Source organism: Centrocercus urophasianus, unplaced genomic scaffold (assembly GCF_019232065.1).
Source record: "Centrocercus urophasianus isolate 14NV4802_14NV808 unplaced genomic scaffold, USGS_Curo_1.0 seq_26, whole genome shotgun sequence".
Taxonomy (NCBI): domain Eukaryota; kingdom Metazoa; phylum Chordata; class Aves; order Galliformes; family Phasianidae; genus Centrocercus; species Centrocercus urophasianus.
Window position 1 is genome coordinate 15263207 of NW_024884822.1, and position 14371 is coordinate 15277577.

At 50.0% G+C, this 14371-nt stretch overlaps 1 protein-coding gene across 2 annotated transcripts in view; it reads right to left on the reverse strand.

Moving 5' to 3' along the window:
- Positions 1-14371, reverse strand: part of NR3C1 (nuclear receptor subfamily 3 group C member 1) — a 51379-nt gene that overhangs the window by 36802 nt on the left and 206 nt on the right. The window contains exons 1-2 of one of the 2 annotated variants that reach the window (XM_042826227.1): positions 14008-14029; positions 11676-12861 (exon numbers count right to left, since the gene is read on the reverse strand). In XM_042826227.1, coding sequence (XP_042682161.1) covers positions 11676-12847 — 1172 coding nt within the window. In that variant the 5' untranslated portion in view covers positions 12848-12861; positions 14008-14029. Of the gene's footprint in view, positions 1-11675; positions 12862-14007; positions 14030-14371 lie in introns of those variants that run through there. The other variant, XM_042826226.1, reaches the window with a different exon arrangement.

Sequence of the window (14371 nt, forward strand, 5' to 3'; positions counted from 1 at the left end):
CAGATCCTCATGCGTTCTGGGGCAGCCTGTTGGCTCTGCAGCTCCATAAAGATTGCAGCCGCTCACAGACTAGTAACAGAGTTTCTTACAATAGGATGACGAATTGTTGTTGCTAAACCACCGCTGGCATTTTAAAACTGCCTAAAAAAAGTCACTGACTGCCACAAGCCAGAGGCTGCTAAGGTACACTGCTGGGGAGGGCCATGCCAAAGCCACAAGCGCTCATCCCATTCGGATTCTTCAGGGTTTTTAAAAGCTCTACAGATCTTATAAATACAGAACAAAACCAAACCCACAACGCTTATCCCAACCTGCAGGACGGCGCTGAGACAGCTCCCATCCTGAGGGCAGCACCAGCACTGCTTTGAGTGTCTTAAAAGCCACTTCATCTTCTAATGCACAGATAAGGACTATGTGCCTTTCCTAAAAGCAGAATCATTACACCCAGCTTTGAGTACAAAGAACACAAGTTCAAAGCTTTTTGTTCACTTACTTCCTTTCCTTCATAGAGAACTTAGAAAGAGACACTTTGATTCAAGAAAGAAGCTCAAGTTTGTTCTTTAAGAACAGACCAAAAGCATATGCAGCTCCCTCAAGTCATCCACGGTAACAGATTGCAAAATAAACACCTCTCTGATGGTTAAAATAGGATGTTTGTGACAAATGTTTTGGTGGAAGGTGGTAGAGCAGCCTGCCATCCACTTCTATGGGGCTTTGGGGCTTCCCTCGTTACATACGTGCTTCACTTCACTTTGCTCTTCGGAGGGCAGTTTCACAAGGGCCAGGTCCTGGAGCCTGATGCACACAGGAAGTTGCAGTCAGTAACACTTCGAAATCCTTGGAAAGGCTCAAAGAGCTGAGAGCTGCATTTCCTTCATGGCCCTTCCTCAGTTTACAGAGGGGGTCAGCCCAAAATAGCAGCATCCCTCACTTCCTCCCTCCCCAGCGGCGTGCAGCGCAGCTTAACCGTATCGGTTTGCTCTGAGAGCTGGAGCAAAATAACTCGCACAAACAAGTGCATTGCTGACAATATTCCAACCTTGTGCTTGCTCTTTAATAAGATATCAGATGTTCCAACCTTTAACACATTAAAAGAATCTTTAAAGTGATAAAATAGGCCCAAGCTCACTTGACAAACCAGTTGCTCTCGTTGCAGTTGTTAGATATCTCTCATGACTAAGAATGTAATCTTGCAAGCATCCTAACATTAACTGCTCACTTAAAAAAAAAAAAAAGTATTCTTTGCTACTGGAAGTAAGGAACCGTGGGCACTAAGGACTGTCTGATGTTTGCACCTTATGGGAGAAGCTCTAGCAATGAACTTCACTTTTATTAAGCCATGCACTTAAGGTGCAAATAAGCTGGCGTTTTGTTTGAAAGCTTGTCTGCTCTAGCTATGGAAAGCTAATTCATTACAAAACTTGTTAGATTGGTTTTATTAAATTGGAGAGTTAGAATAACTTCCTTGTCAGTTTAGAAAATGGCAGATGTGCAGGACATAGTAGAAATACGTGCTCAGGAAGGACAGGATTCATTAAAGTATATAGAAATTAACATCAAAAGGACTTAACAATAGACCAGAACTCACATTGAAAAAAAAAATAAATGAGTTCCCAACGAAGTCCATGGGGTCAAACGATCTCTAAGACAGCCTGGTGGGTAACAGCACAGTCCGAAGATGCTCATGGCAAGAGGTGCCAGCACTGTGCAGCTGCTGACATCTGCAACAGCACCACAGCCACCCGTGTCTGTGAAGCAGGAGCTCGTCATGTTATTTTCCTTTCGAGCTTTAAGCTTGCTGATACAATTCAGTCAAAGCAAATAAAAGCAATAAGCCTACTCTTTCTCCCAAAAAGGATTACAACATTTACAATCTACACTACAAAATTGGTTTTAAAAATAAGACGACATTATCATTCTTTACAAATTTGCATTTTAAACTCTGTTCGTCTGGAAATCTGAGAGGGAGGTGAGCAAGCTTGTTTCATTTATCTTCATGGGAGCACAATGTGCAGCCTTCCGCTTCCTTAATGCTCCACTCTGTTGGGAACCGCTCTCGTCATATCGAGCATCCCTTCAGTACAGTCATTTACCACACTCACAAGGCCTAATCTGAGCTAAACAAGCACAGGGCGATTGCTCTGACACCAAAACGAATAACTAAGAAATGGCGCAACCCTTCAACGCCATCGGCGTTTGTGCACAAAATCTACCAGAGCTGACCAACGAAACAGAAAATTGAAACCAGTGCAACGAAGGTAATCCCTGCCTGCCTTTTCAGAGCTGCCTCACCGCTACATCGTGCAATGGCTTCCAAGTGAGAACCTTTCAGAGCAGCCCACCCAGTTTGCCCCAGCAGCGCCTCTGCTGCTGCAGCGCTCCAGAAAGGCAGCTGGGCTGCATTGGGCTGCAAGAGTGGGGAGGAGGCAGCGAGCAGCTATCGGAGCAGCACAGCAACCCCGGGGCCTTTGGGAAGAATCTCCTCCACATGCCTGAGCCAAAAGGTTTCTTATGAAAGATAAGTTGTAATTTATTTTCCTTTTTAATACATTAAATAATAATAATAATAATAATAATAAAAATAAAAATCAAGCAGGTCTCAGAAAGCCACTTCCAACAGACCTGACAAAAGCAGAGTCTGAGGTCCGTTACATTACAGAGGTAAAGGATCCTTTTCTCCCAGCAGTTACCCAGAGAGTTTTGGCACCGACTGCAGTACAGATGCAGACAGACTGGATAAGGGCTGGGGAGCCATGGAGATGCTATTAGCTCAGAGCAACTCCTGCTGCTGCCGACCACAGCTCCAGCTCTGAGAGCCGCAGCGGGAACACAAACGGACACGAACAGAAAATACACAAACTCGATTGTTTTGCTGCACTTAAAGATGGGAGGCAGCAGGAAAGGAGGAACCGGGCAGCGCCATGAGCACAGCCCAGGAAGGTGAGAAGGCAACTCTGTGGCAAAGAATTCCAAAGAGGAGTACAGGGATTTAAAGCTAGTGCAGGTGATGTTCTGCAGTCACAAGTTCAGTTTCTCAGTGATAACCACAATAACTCCTTCCACGATCACCCAGTATTTTCATCTCTGTTTCTGCAGGAAGCTTGAAATGCAGTGGCTATCACACTTCCAGAAGAACGATCTGAGACAGACAGAAAATGTCAGCTGAAGGGGGAAACCAAAGCCATGGACACACGTGATCGCCTGTTTTTCCACTGTGGGAAGCAACACCATGGAGCTTGGGAACTCTCCAGCAGGAGAGCACCAAAGTCCCGAGCCTTCCTGACAAGTTCTTGTGCTTTGCACCTACCAGTAAGGCAGCATAACTCAGAGGGGTGGGTCGGGTGATCCCAACTCTTCTCCCATCACATCATTTATACACATCCTCCCTTGGAGATTTTGGTTCTTTCCCTTCAGATTTACCTCCCCCTTCCCCAGCACAAGCACACGCAACAGCTGCTGAGTTCTTCATGGTTCCAGACAGAAAGAGACCAAACCACAACACCCCATCAACAGCATTCATAAACGAAGGGAACTAAGCAGTATAATTCCACCAACTTGAAAAGGCCACACAGACCTCCCCTCTCCCCTACAAAGCACAGCATGCAGACCCAGCAGCAGCACTCAGGTTATGAGATGCTTGCTTTTGCTCCCATTCATATGTCAGGACTTAAGAGATGTCACCCAGCTCCCTGCTCACTTCATTGTAAAAAATAAAATAAAATAAAATTATAATAATAAAAAAACCCACCAAATTATAGGGAATTCTACCAATCAGAAAGAATTGGAACTGGTTATTTCATATATGGCTTGCTATTATTTCACTAAATATTTATTATCTTCCTGAAATCCCATGTTCCTTCACTCATCTCCAGCATCTAAAAGCTTTTCTGGATACCAGTTTCAGGATCTTTAATTTTTAAAAGCATTTTTAATGCCTCAGTTAAGACGCTTTCTTAAAACAGTTTATATTGCCCTTTGTTCTCATCTGCTTCGTGTTTTAAGAGAACCAAAATGCAGAGATCTTTTCAAAACAGTCAGCTCCAGGCCGGGATGATGCAATTCATACCTGACAGAAGATTAGGAGAAACTCACCGGGCAAAGCAGACCGAAGCACCTGGCTGCAGCCGTGACCTGAGGAATGCTGCAGGAGGAAGGCGTGCAGCCAGGCAATGTGCAGCTGGAGTCAGGGCACCAAACTATGCAGTGTCCAATTAGAGATTTAAATTCACAGCAAATACACAGGTACACACAGCATACACACTTCCAGCTCTAATTTGTTCAACAGATTGAGCCAAAGGCTTTACTAGGTTTTTGGTGTTCTTTGGTTTTTTTTTTTTTCCTCTAGAAAATTGTTGTGGAAAACAAAGAAAAGGGAAAAAATACACAGGTATGTAGATATTTAATGCCCCCACAGAGCAGACGTTGTTACAAAACACTGTTAACAATTTACACATGGGGAGGTACCAGAAAGCAGAATATCCATCTGTGCCGTCCACTTCAGGGGTGCCCAGCAGTGCTGCAGACACAGCTTGCTTGGTGGCACGGGAGCTGAGGGCTGCAGCACTGCAGTGCATGCAAGGGAATGTGCCACGGCAAGCAACAAGCGGGGCTTCTTTTTACAGAGGCACTACCATGAAGGAATTGGCATCTGCACCGCTAACGTGCTCCACCAGCACCGCTCTGCCAGCAGCTCCTCTGCTACAGCAATTTGTACCACAACAGTTCCAGCCCGTGTTATCACAGCACCACACATTAGCGCACACAAACCGGGCTGTGTCAGGCGAGTTCTTCAAGTAATAACAACAAAATAAATGGCATCAGCTGCTCTTTTCCATCACAGACATCAAACCCACAACCAAGAGGAGCTGCGCAGAAGAGCCCCTGCAGGGGCTGGTGGGACCGTGCAGAGCAGCCACAGCAGTCTAAGCCTGCCCTCCCAAAGGCGGTTTGCGACGGCGCACCACGGCACGGCGCCGAGCAGCTAAGGGACCTGAGAGGTGTGCCAGCACTGTGCAGGGCTGCAGCCCAAGCACCAAGGATGGGCAGCAGCAGGCAGCCCCCGCACTGGGCCAGCCCTCAACACAGCAGGTACCAGGAACGGCTGCAATTGCACCACAGTTGGGCTGCACATCCTCAGCCAGCACACAGCAGACGGAGGTGGCCAGCCTGCAGTGCCTCTAGCAAAGCTCCCTGCAAGCAGGAGCACATCTGCAGACACCCAGAGGAAGGCATATGCACAAAAACACCCCTTCCCCCCCTACCGAACCCCACCAAAGTTTCCTACAGGACAAAAGCGAAGCCCCCGGCATGGGCAGGAGGCGGCCACCAGAGCAAACCACAGGAATTTCCCGGTTCTCTTGCGATAAGTGAAGCAGCAGATCTCAGATCCTCTAGAGAAAAACAAGCAGGAACAAACAAACAAGGCAGGCCAGGAAGCCAGCCAGTCACTGCCTCTGTTTACTTGCTGAAATAAGCTACAGGTGGCAGTGACACGGCCTAGCTCCCACCTGGCAGCACCGGGGCTGCCCAGGTTTCACAGGCACTATTTTATCATGCAGACTCTTCTGACCCCACGTATTTTCTTAACAGAAAACCAGAGTCCTGAGAAGCGCTCGCTTCAAGCTTGTTATGAAAATGAAAGCAAGCAGAAATGTGAGATCTGAATAGAGCAGAGCACAGCCAATCGCGCCCTGCTGCGAAGAAGTTCCATATTAAACCCTGTGCGACCACGAGGCACAAACACGATCCCCATGCCCAGCTGGTTTCTGACACACGCAGTAGTGGTGCACATCATCACCAATTGCACAAAGAATGCACTGCTGTAAAAATCCACAGCAGAACTTAGTTCCTTCACTGGATTACAGCAGAACTGAGCTCAGTTCAAGGAGGATGCCATTACTTTGGAGCTGCTTTCCCAGACGTAGTTTAGCCTTTAAGATTTCCTGAGAACTGACAGCTTTGAGCAAAAAGCAGAACTCAAATACAATGTTGCATCTGCACACATTGGCAGCAGCTTGTTGGACATCAATCTTTAAAGTGCCTCAGGATTGTTACTTTCTAGGAAGAACTTAACATGGAGTGAGGATCCATAGGTACAAGCGGAATTGTGAGTTTTAATTATAACAAATTGACACAGACTATATTAAGAACACAGTTGGCTGGTACAGAAACGTACTCTGCAAGATGTCATGATGGATTTGCGGAACACCGCTTCCTCCAGAAACTCACACAATTGGAGATTATTGATTTTAGGAACCATTAACACTAGACCCTACATGATATCCTGGAGAATAACACCATGTACTGGCATCCAAACTCAATTCTCTCTCTTAAGAGCAGCAAAGAAACACGACCAGGCTGGTTGCACCTTTGCACCAAGCCCAGCTGGTCCCAGCAGGTCGGTCAGGCAGCACATCACAGACCTGAACAGAGTCCCAGCTAGGAGACCTCCAGCAGAGAGCTTCTCAGCATCAGCTGCATCAGCTAAGGGCATGGGAAGCACATCTAGAACACGACTCCTTCCTTCTTCACGGCAAAGATGAGGTAAGAAGGAAAACCTCCAGAGCAGCGTGACTGCACTGACTGCGCTCCCACCCCAACGCACAGCCCTCAGAAGAATTACTCACCTCTCCAGCCTCAGGAGCTGGGCTGGCAGGCTCTGCCTGCACCCTGTGCCCTCACTGCAGGCAGGGCGCTGTGCCCGCTGCTGCCCTGTGGGATGGGGCTCCCAGCTGCCCTCCTTTAGTTCCAGAGCCCTGTGCTCAGAACAACATTAACTCCTGGCCTGCGAGCGTCTCGGTTACTTAAACAAATGCTGAATCCTAAATGGATTTCACACTACAGTGACCCAGTCAGAAAACCTGCCATGAGAACAACACGCAGCCTGTGTGAGTAATGATGCAATGTGTTAACACTTCAGCAAATTGTAAGATTAAATTTGCGTATACGGGGAGACAAAGACTATGAAACCAGAGAGCCTAAGCCAACAAACTCTCGGATCTGCTGCACAAATACCGTAAAGTTCTCCTCCTAGCAACTACCTCGCTCCACATCTAACTGTTCTTAGAAACACAGAAACAAATACAAGCTGATTATTTTAATACATTTTGGAGTTCATTTCTTATGCCAGAGACGACACACAAATGGATGTTTTGATAACTCTGGGTTCACTGTAACCACAGCTCTGCAAAGCTCTTGGGTTGAAGACAGGATTTCATTGATAAGTCATTTACCTCAAAGATGACACTGGAACCCTTTGCACAACCCATAAACACCTCTAGCAATGAAAGTTCTACGAGTGAGGGACAGGGGGGAGGAAAGTTACCAGTGGGAAACATAAGCTCATTTGCTCGGCCTGGCCTGCTCTCACCAACCATGGCAGCGGATGGTGCCCTGCGGGGAGGAGTAATGAAGAACCCTGAGGAAACTGCTGCCAGCCACATTTTGGGCAGATGAGCCAGGGCTGGATCCCGCATGAGCTGCAAGAAGTGTTCTGAAAAGACCCAGAAGCCACAGATTAACAAAAAGAAAAAAAAAAGCAGCTTATTTTTATGACTAGCACACAATGGGCTAACGGAATTAAGAGATGATCTCTTCACTGAGATTTGCACTGCAAGGAGGAAAGCCCCCACAGGAGCGTGGCTGGAAGGTTTGCAGCCAACATCTCCGGGGATCCAAGGCAGTCACATACAGCCGCCACCGCCCCGCTGCACCCCGGCAGCACCTCTGCCACCCATATGGCAGCACATCCATACTGCCAGCACAAATGCACAGCGCCATTTCCCTCCTGTTAGATTAAAAAATAAGTACGCAGTAGCAGCATGGATCAACTTTTCTCTTGGTAAGCTAGAACTCTGGCTTAGAATCAGGGTCATCATTGTTTGGGTTGGACTTGAAAAAACCTGCTCAGCTACCAACCAGTGGAATGGATCATTTCAGTGGGAAAAACTAGACTTCATCTGAACTGGTCCACCATCTACCTCTGCACCTTAACTTTCACAGCACCCTTTTGTACACGCCGTGTGACATCCCTGATTCTTTCCTTTCTGTCAAAAATACAGATCAGCTCTTCTGCTGTGGGTCTCCAGAACTCAAACACTGAGCGCAGGGTGACTCGAAGCAGACAAGTCACAACACAGACTACTGAAGCCCAAAGCAACCCCTTGGCACAACAAGTCCACTCTGTATGTCAAAAGCAAATGACCGAGCAGGAGACGCTCCTGGAGTGCCATGCGTGACGCGCTGCTGAGTCAGGCGGTGCAGCCCCACACTGTGCCAAGCCACAGCCCGGGCCGAGGGCCAGACTGGGACAGTGCAGTGCGGCCAGCGGACCCCTGACCCACACACCTCCAGCAGCTGCCCACCGCTTTCCCCTTCCTCTTGGGACAACCTCTGAGCCCAACACAGCCCTGGCAACGCAGACCTGAGCGAAGGGCAGCTGTTCCTGGAGCAGCAGCACTTCCCCTTCAGGTTCTGCACCGCCGCTGCTCACAGCTCTTGCCCTTCCTCAAGCCTTCCTGATCCCTATCCCCACAAGCTGGAGCACTAGGAATGATTTTAGATGTAACACTAGAAGCCGTACCGCTGCCAAGGGGGCCCACTTTCTGTAAATTCTGGCTGTAGGCTGAGAAAAAAAAAAAAAAAAAAAAAAAAAAAAATAGAGAACTCTGCGCTGCTGCAGCACTTCTCGCCGTCCTCCGTTCCCCCGATGAGCCACATCTCCAGGAAGTCAGGGCAGCAAGAGAGCCGAGTGGAAAACGCATTAAATCCACTGCTCCAGAGAGCAGCGAGCACGCAGCACTGGAACATGGAATTCAACCAATTTCGCTTTGTGCAGTAACACCACCAGTCGTGTCAGGTTGGAGACGGACATCACCGAAAGCCCCAATTCCTCAGCGCAGCGCTTGGCAAAGCCTCACACCAAACCCTGCCCCATTCCCAGACCCCGAGCGCTTACTCCCAGAGCAAGCTGTCAGCACGCAGCCCCTGCAGCACCCGGATGGGGCCGTCCCACAGCTGGGACTCCCACTGCTCTGCACAGCCAGCTGTGTGCCCAGCCCCGAGCTGCAGACGGCCTCTGCGCTTCTGCTCACTGTAACCAATTCCCTACGTTTGCATTCTGTGTAAGCTGCATTAACTTCAGAATGCTTTCCACGGCTCATAGGGAAACTGATTAGCTTTCTCAGCCCTGATTATCACGTATCTCATTAGAGACGGCGAGCTGTGCTGTCCTTAGGAAAGGGAACTGAAAATTTCATTTTAAGGCTGTACGTCTATGAGACGTTGCAGGTGTTTGGACAATGCAAGCAGCACTGCATGCACACCTGAGCACAACCCTGGCTGCTCCTCCCATGCACTCAGCATGTTATTCATGCTTTGAATAATGAAAGACTACCACCAGCAGTAGGAAATATTTCCCATTGCAAAGTGCAGCTCAGCAATCCCAGCCTTCATCTCACAGAATGGGTGCTTCAAAGGAAGCAACAAATGGAGCCCCAGACGCCCACAGGAGCCTCCCGAGATGGTTCTTCCTTTGTTTCTGGAACAAATGGCAAGAATGCCATTTTTGTTAAATCTCCTGGGTGCTACATAAAGAAATCTGCAAAACATCCACTGAAAGTGACCCAGCTCACTCCAAACATTTCTGACAAAGTTGAGGAGGAATGAATTCCCATCCCACCCCCTGAGATTCATCAGCACCTGGCAATTATTTTAAAATAAGATTCTGTTACCCCTAATGTAAAGGGAAAAAGGGTAAAAGTAAAGCAGGCAATGCTGGGCTCAGAACTGGACTTGTAGTTTTAATATATTTAAAAAAATAAATAACTGCTTCCGTGAACACAGGAAATCAAACTTTTCTAAGCAAAACCAGGAGCAACCTCATTTTCCTTTTTAAACACGTATTTTAAGTTCAGTTCCATTATCTCAAATATGGCAAAAGAAAACATTACAAGCTGCAACTGCCCCAGGGCACCAGGCAGCCACAGCGCCCTGCACATCACCACCCCAGAACTGCTCCCTAACAGCCAGCACAGCATCCAGCACTGCTGCTCCTTTCACTGCAGGATCAAATCTGCACTGTATGCACGAGGAGCATTGAGAGGGCTTTTCATCACAACGTTACCAGAAACCAAGCACACAAAAATGGTGTTTATGAGACTGCCCAAAGCATTACAGATGGATGTGCACAGCACTCAGCTCCCAGAGCGCTCGGGTCTGACCAGGCAGCGCTGTACAAGAAAAACAATGCATCAACTTCACAGAAAGCCTCAAAAGTGATGTTATTATTTGTGTGGGATATGCTCTGAAATCAATCTCTCAAACCCAGAAATAGTTCTCGCTGGGATACAGATTTTGTTATGATCATCATATACATATATAGAAAATGTAATGAAAAAAAAAACAAAAGAACTCCCGCCCGCTTGCCCGCCGGGGCCCCGCCACACACACAGAAAATATGAAATAAACGAAGAACAATGTGAAAGTTGGACTGGTTTTGCAAAAGGTTCATACAGAGGATTTCTGCTCTGTCAAATAAATGATAAGGCACATTCAATATTCATCCATCAAAGCAGACCTTCTCCCCAAAGCCCGACTTCCCTTCCTGGCTTCCTGATGCTGCAGCTTGCTCTGAACACGTCCCTAAAGCAGCACACACCTCCGCTACAAAAACCAAAACCTACCGCTGAAGTTCAGGCTGCAGCAGCTTCCAGCTGCGTGCTGAAGGGATGCGGACCCTCCTCCATCCCGCCGAGCCGTGGGAAAGAGCTCAGCCCGCACAGCTCACCCGCAGGGACCGACTGCCAGCAGCGCAATAACGCACAGCGCTCACACAGACGCGAACCGAACCCACAGTCGCCGCTTCTCCGCATTCAGACCCGCAGAGCCATTTCCTAATGCCCCGCCGACACGCACCAAAATCCTCCTCCCCAGGTGAGGCCACGCCGGGCTCTGTGCGACACGGCCAAGGAAAACACAGCCGGCGCTGCGGCCGGACCCGTGCTCTGAGCAGGGAGCGGGGAAAGGCCTCGTGCGGAGCAGCCGTGCGCCGGGCCGGCCGGCAGAAAGCACGGCACAGAGGCAGGCGCTCGGAGCGCACCGCCTCCCAGCAGCCCGGCACCGGGTTAAGCCCAGGTACGGGTAAATCTCTGCAAACATTCTTATCTCTCTGAACGCAGCTATTAAGCGTTTCCTACTCAGGATCCTCTTGTCCATGTAAGGCAAACGCAACACCAAGCAAAGCTAGAGCTCCGTTTCAGCTTAAATGCAATTCTCAAAATTTACCCAGCAACCAAGCTATTTTTGTGCCTAACATTTCAGTAACACCAGGGGGAAAACAACAAAAAAACTCATGCTGCAGTAATTGATCCTCTGACCCCTGAGAACGAAGCGGCTTTCGGACACAAATACTTCCCCTCCCCGCTGCCCTGCGCGTGGATCCTTCCGCCACAAACTCCATTCCACTCTGGGATACACTTTAAACTTTTTTTTTTTCTTTTTTAAACAGTCTGCTGCCCTGCTCCTTTCTTCCCTTTGGCAGCACAGCTCAGCACCCAGCTATGCCCAGGAGCCAACCAACAGAGCCACAACCGACCTTCAGCAAAAACCAAACCCATGCACGCAGTTACGCAGAGCACGCTTGCAATATTTCAATACAGAGAAATAAAACTGGTTACCTTGAATAGCCGTTAGAGAAAGCAGGTCTGCCAGAAAGGTTGAGCGTTCCCAAGGGAGCTAAAGCCTCGTCCCCTGATCCCTGGCACCTATTCCAATTTTCTGAACTGGCAGGAAGAGATGGAATGATATTAAAAATTGGTTTCTGATCCTGCTGCTGAGAGAGCGATGCAGTGTTTAAATCATAGTGATACATCTGTCCCCCAGAGGTGCTGACACCATGGATAGAGATGGCAGAGACTTTAGCACCCAGCAGATTAGACCCGGAGAAGTTTGCCTGACAGTAAATTGGGCCCATGTTTTCTTGCTTTATGCCAGGAGTACAGAGTTCAATGTAGTCTTCCTTTTCTGTTTTCACTTGAGGCATCGGCATTTTGGAACTGGGTAAAAGGTCACCACGGTCATTAATTTTAGGTTTAGTGTCAGACAAAATGGGGGGCTTGCAGTCTTCCCCCAGGTTTCCCTCCAGGAGGAACGTGTCGTCAGCAGAGATGGGGGACAGCAAACCTCCATCATCGAGCAACGGGTCCAGCCGCCACGGGCTCCCATTCGGCTCTTTGCCAGGCGATACCGATGGCAATTCTAAGTCCTGGAGGATATCCAGGGTGCTTTGGTCTTCAGAGAACAGCTTCAGGCTGCCGCCGTTGGAGCCGACCTGGCTTTGGACCGAAGCCCCCGGCTCCAGGGGCCCGCGGCCAGCCATGCCCGCAAAGTCCGGCTCCAGCGGCGCCTCGGATGACACTGCTCCCTTCGTGTCCTCTGCCAGGCTCGAGGACTTGTTCAAGCTTGCTATGCTTTCCTCCAGGAGCCTGAAGTCCGTTTCTCCAGAAGGGATGCCAGTTTGGCCCTGTTGTGAAAATCCAAGGTCGTTTCCCATCACTTTCGCATCTGTTTCACCCATATACAGTCCCATGGAGAGCGACACTGCCTTGGACAGGTCCGGCGGAGGCACATTGTTTACCAATCCTTTAGAGAAGTCAGCCAGAGCGGGTTGCTGAGCAGAGTCTGACTGAGAAGACACGGGGAGAGGAGCTGCAGATACAGGGGCTTGTGTGGAGGCTCCACCCCTGAAGGGCGGATGGAAGTCCATCACGATCCCTCCTTTGGTACTCATGAGCACATTTTTCCCGGTTTCGTCTTGATCTGACGACTTAAGCAATTCTTTGGAATCCATGATTTTAACATCAGCTACAAAAAGATCACAAGATATCAAAGTTAGCACATCGAGGGTACTTCAATAACAGCATAACAGAAGGCAAAACCATCAGCCTGGTTTGGTTTGAGGACGGAAGCAAAGCAAACCAAGCCACGAGCTGACATACGCCACGTTTTTCCCAAACCCACTGATATATTTTAACAGGTGAGTGATAAGAAGAATTTGTTATTTTTAAAGCTTTGTAAAGCCGTACGGAGCGCTCCGTGCGCCAGCACCGCTCAGAGCCACAGCACAACGGCAGGCACTTTGTGAGCACTTCCCAGCTCTGCTACAGCCACGCCAGCAAGCAGAGGAGCTGCGAACTGTGAAAGTGCCTCATTCACAGCCTCCGACAGCGACCTCCCCGGCACCGCTCGGTGCCAGCCAGCCCAACGCGGCAGCTGCCCGGGAGCCGCACAGCCTCGGTGCCCCAGAACGCTCTGCCTCAGTTCAGCCTAAAACAGAACGCGTGAATCCTAAAAATAAGTCACTGTCATTCTGTAAATAAGCCCCACATTTACACATAAAACTCAACTAAAACTAAAGTAGTATTTTTACCAGCTTCAAACACTTCAAAAGCTCGCGGCTATCCTCCAAACCCATCTAGCACCGACAGTAAAGCTCAGTTTCATCTGTTTGTGTTTACTCTATTTACTTCCAGCGCAGAGCGTAAATATTTGGAGAAAAACTGCAAATTCTTATCCGAACTTCCCACGCTGCCTCTCCTCTGCCCGAACCCCGCCGCCCTCAGCCACGGGCCCGCAGCACACAGCGCAGCTCCCGGCCCCGCACCGCCCGCCCGGCTCCGCGTGCCAAAGCGAGGGCCGCAGCCAGCAGCGCGGCTCCGGGCGCACGGCGTTAAGGTGGCCCGGCCGAGTGGAGCGAGCTCTGCTCGGGGCCGGGGGAGGGTTTGGGATAGTGTCGCATAACCTCAGCGCGGCCGAAGGGAGAATCTCTCGCCCTCGTTTTCCAACTCGCGCGCGACGCCGACAGCCGCCCCGACACCCAAACACAGCGCCCGAAATTCGGGGACCGTGAAAACGCCGCGCGACGACTCCGCGGGGAAACCGCGACGATAACTGAAATATCGAAGCGCGGACACAAGCGCAGCCCGTTCGCTTCGGCTCCGCCGCGCTCACACGAGGGGAAGGCGCCCGATCCGCTCCATCTGACGACGTCCCCGGGCAGCGGCGGACACTCGGCGCGGCGGACGCGGCCGGAGCGACACGCGCGGACCCACGGAGGGATCGAAGAGCAGCGAACAGCGTTACGTGCGGCGAATTCCCGTTCGCGCGACGCGGCTTCCCGAGCAATGTGTCGGGACCTGTTGAGCCGTCTCCTGGCACACCCACTTCTACAAAATAACACCGGCCCACGGCAGCGGGGCGCCGCGCTCCCCCTGCGCTCTGCTCCCCGCGACCACCCGTGCTGCGGGCGGCAGCGAAACCCCGGGGCCGCATTCAGCCCCGTCCCATGGAGCAGCTCGGCCGGCCTGCCGCCCCC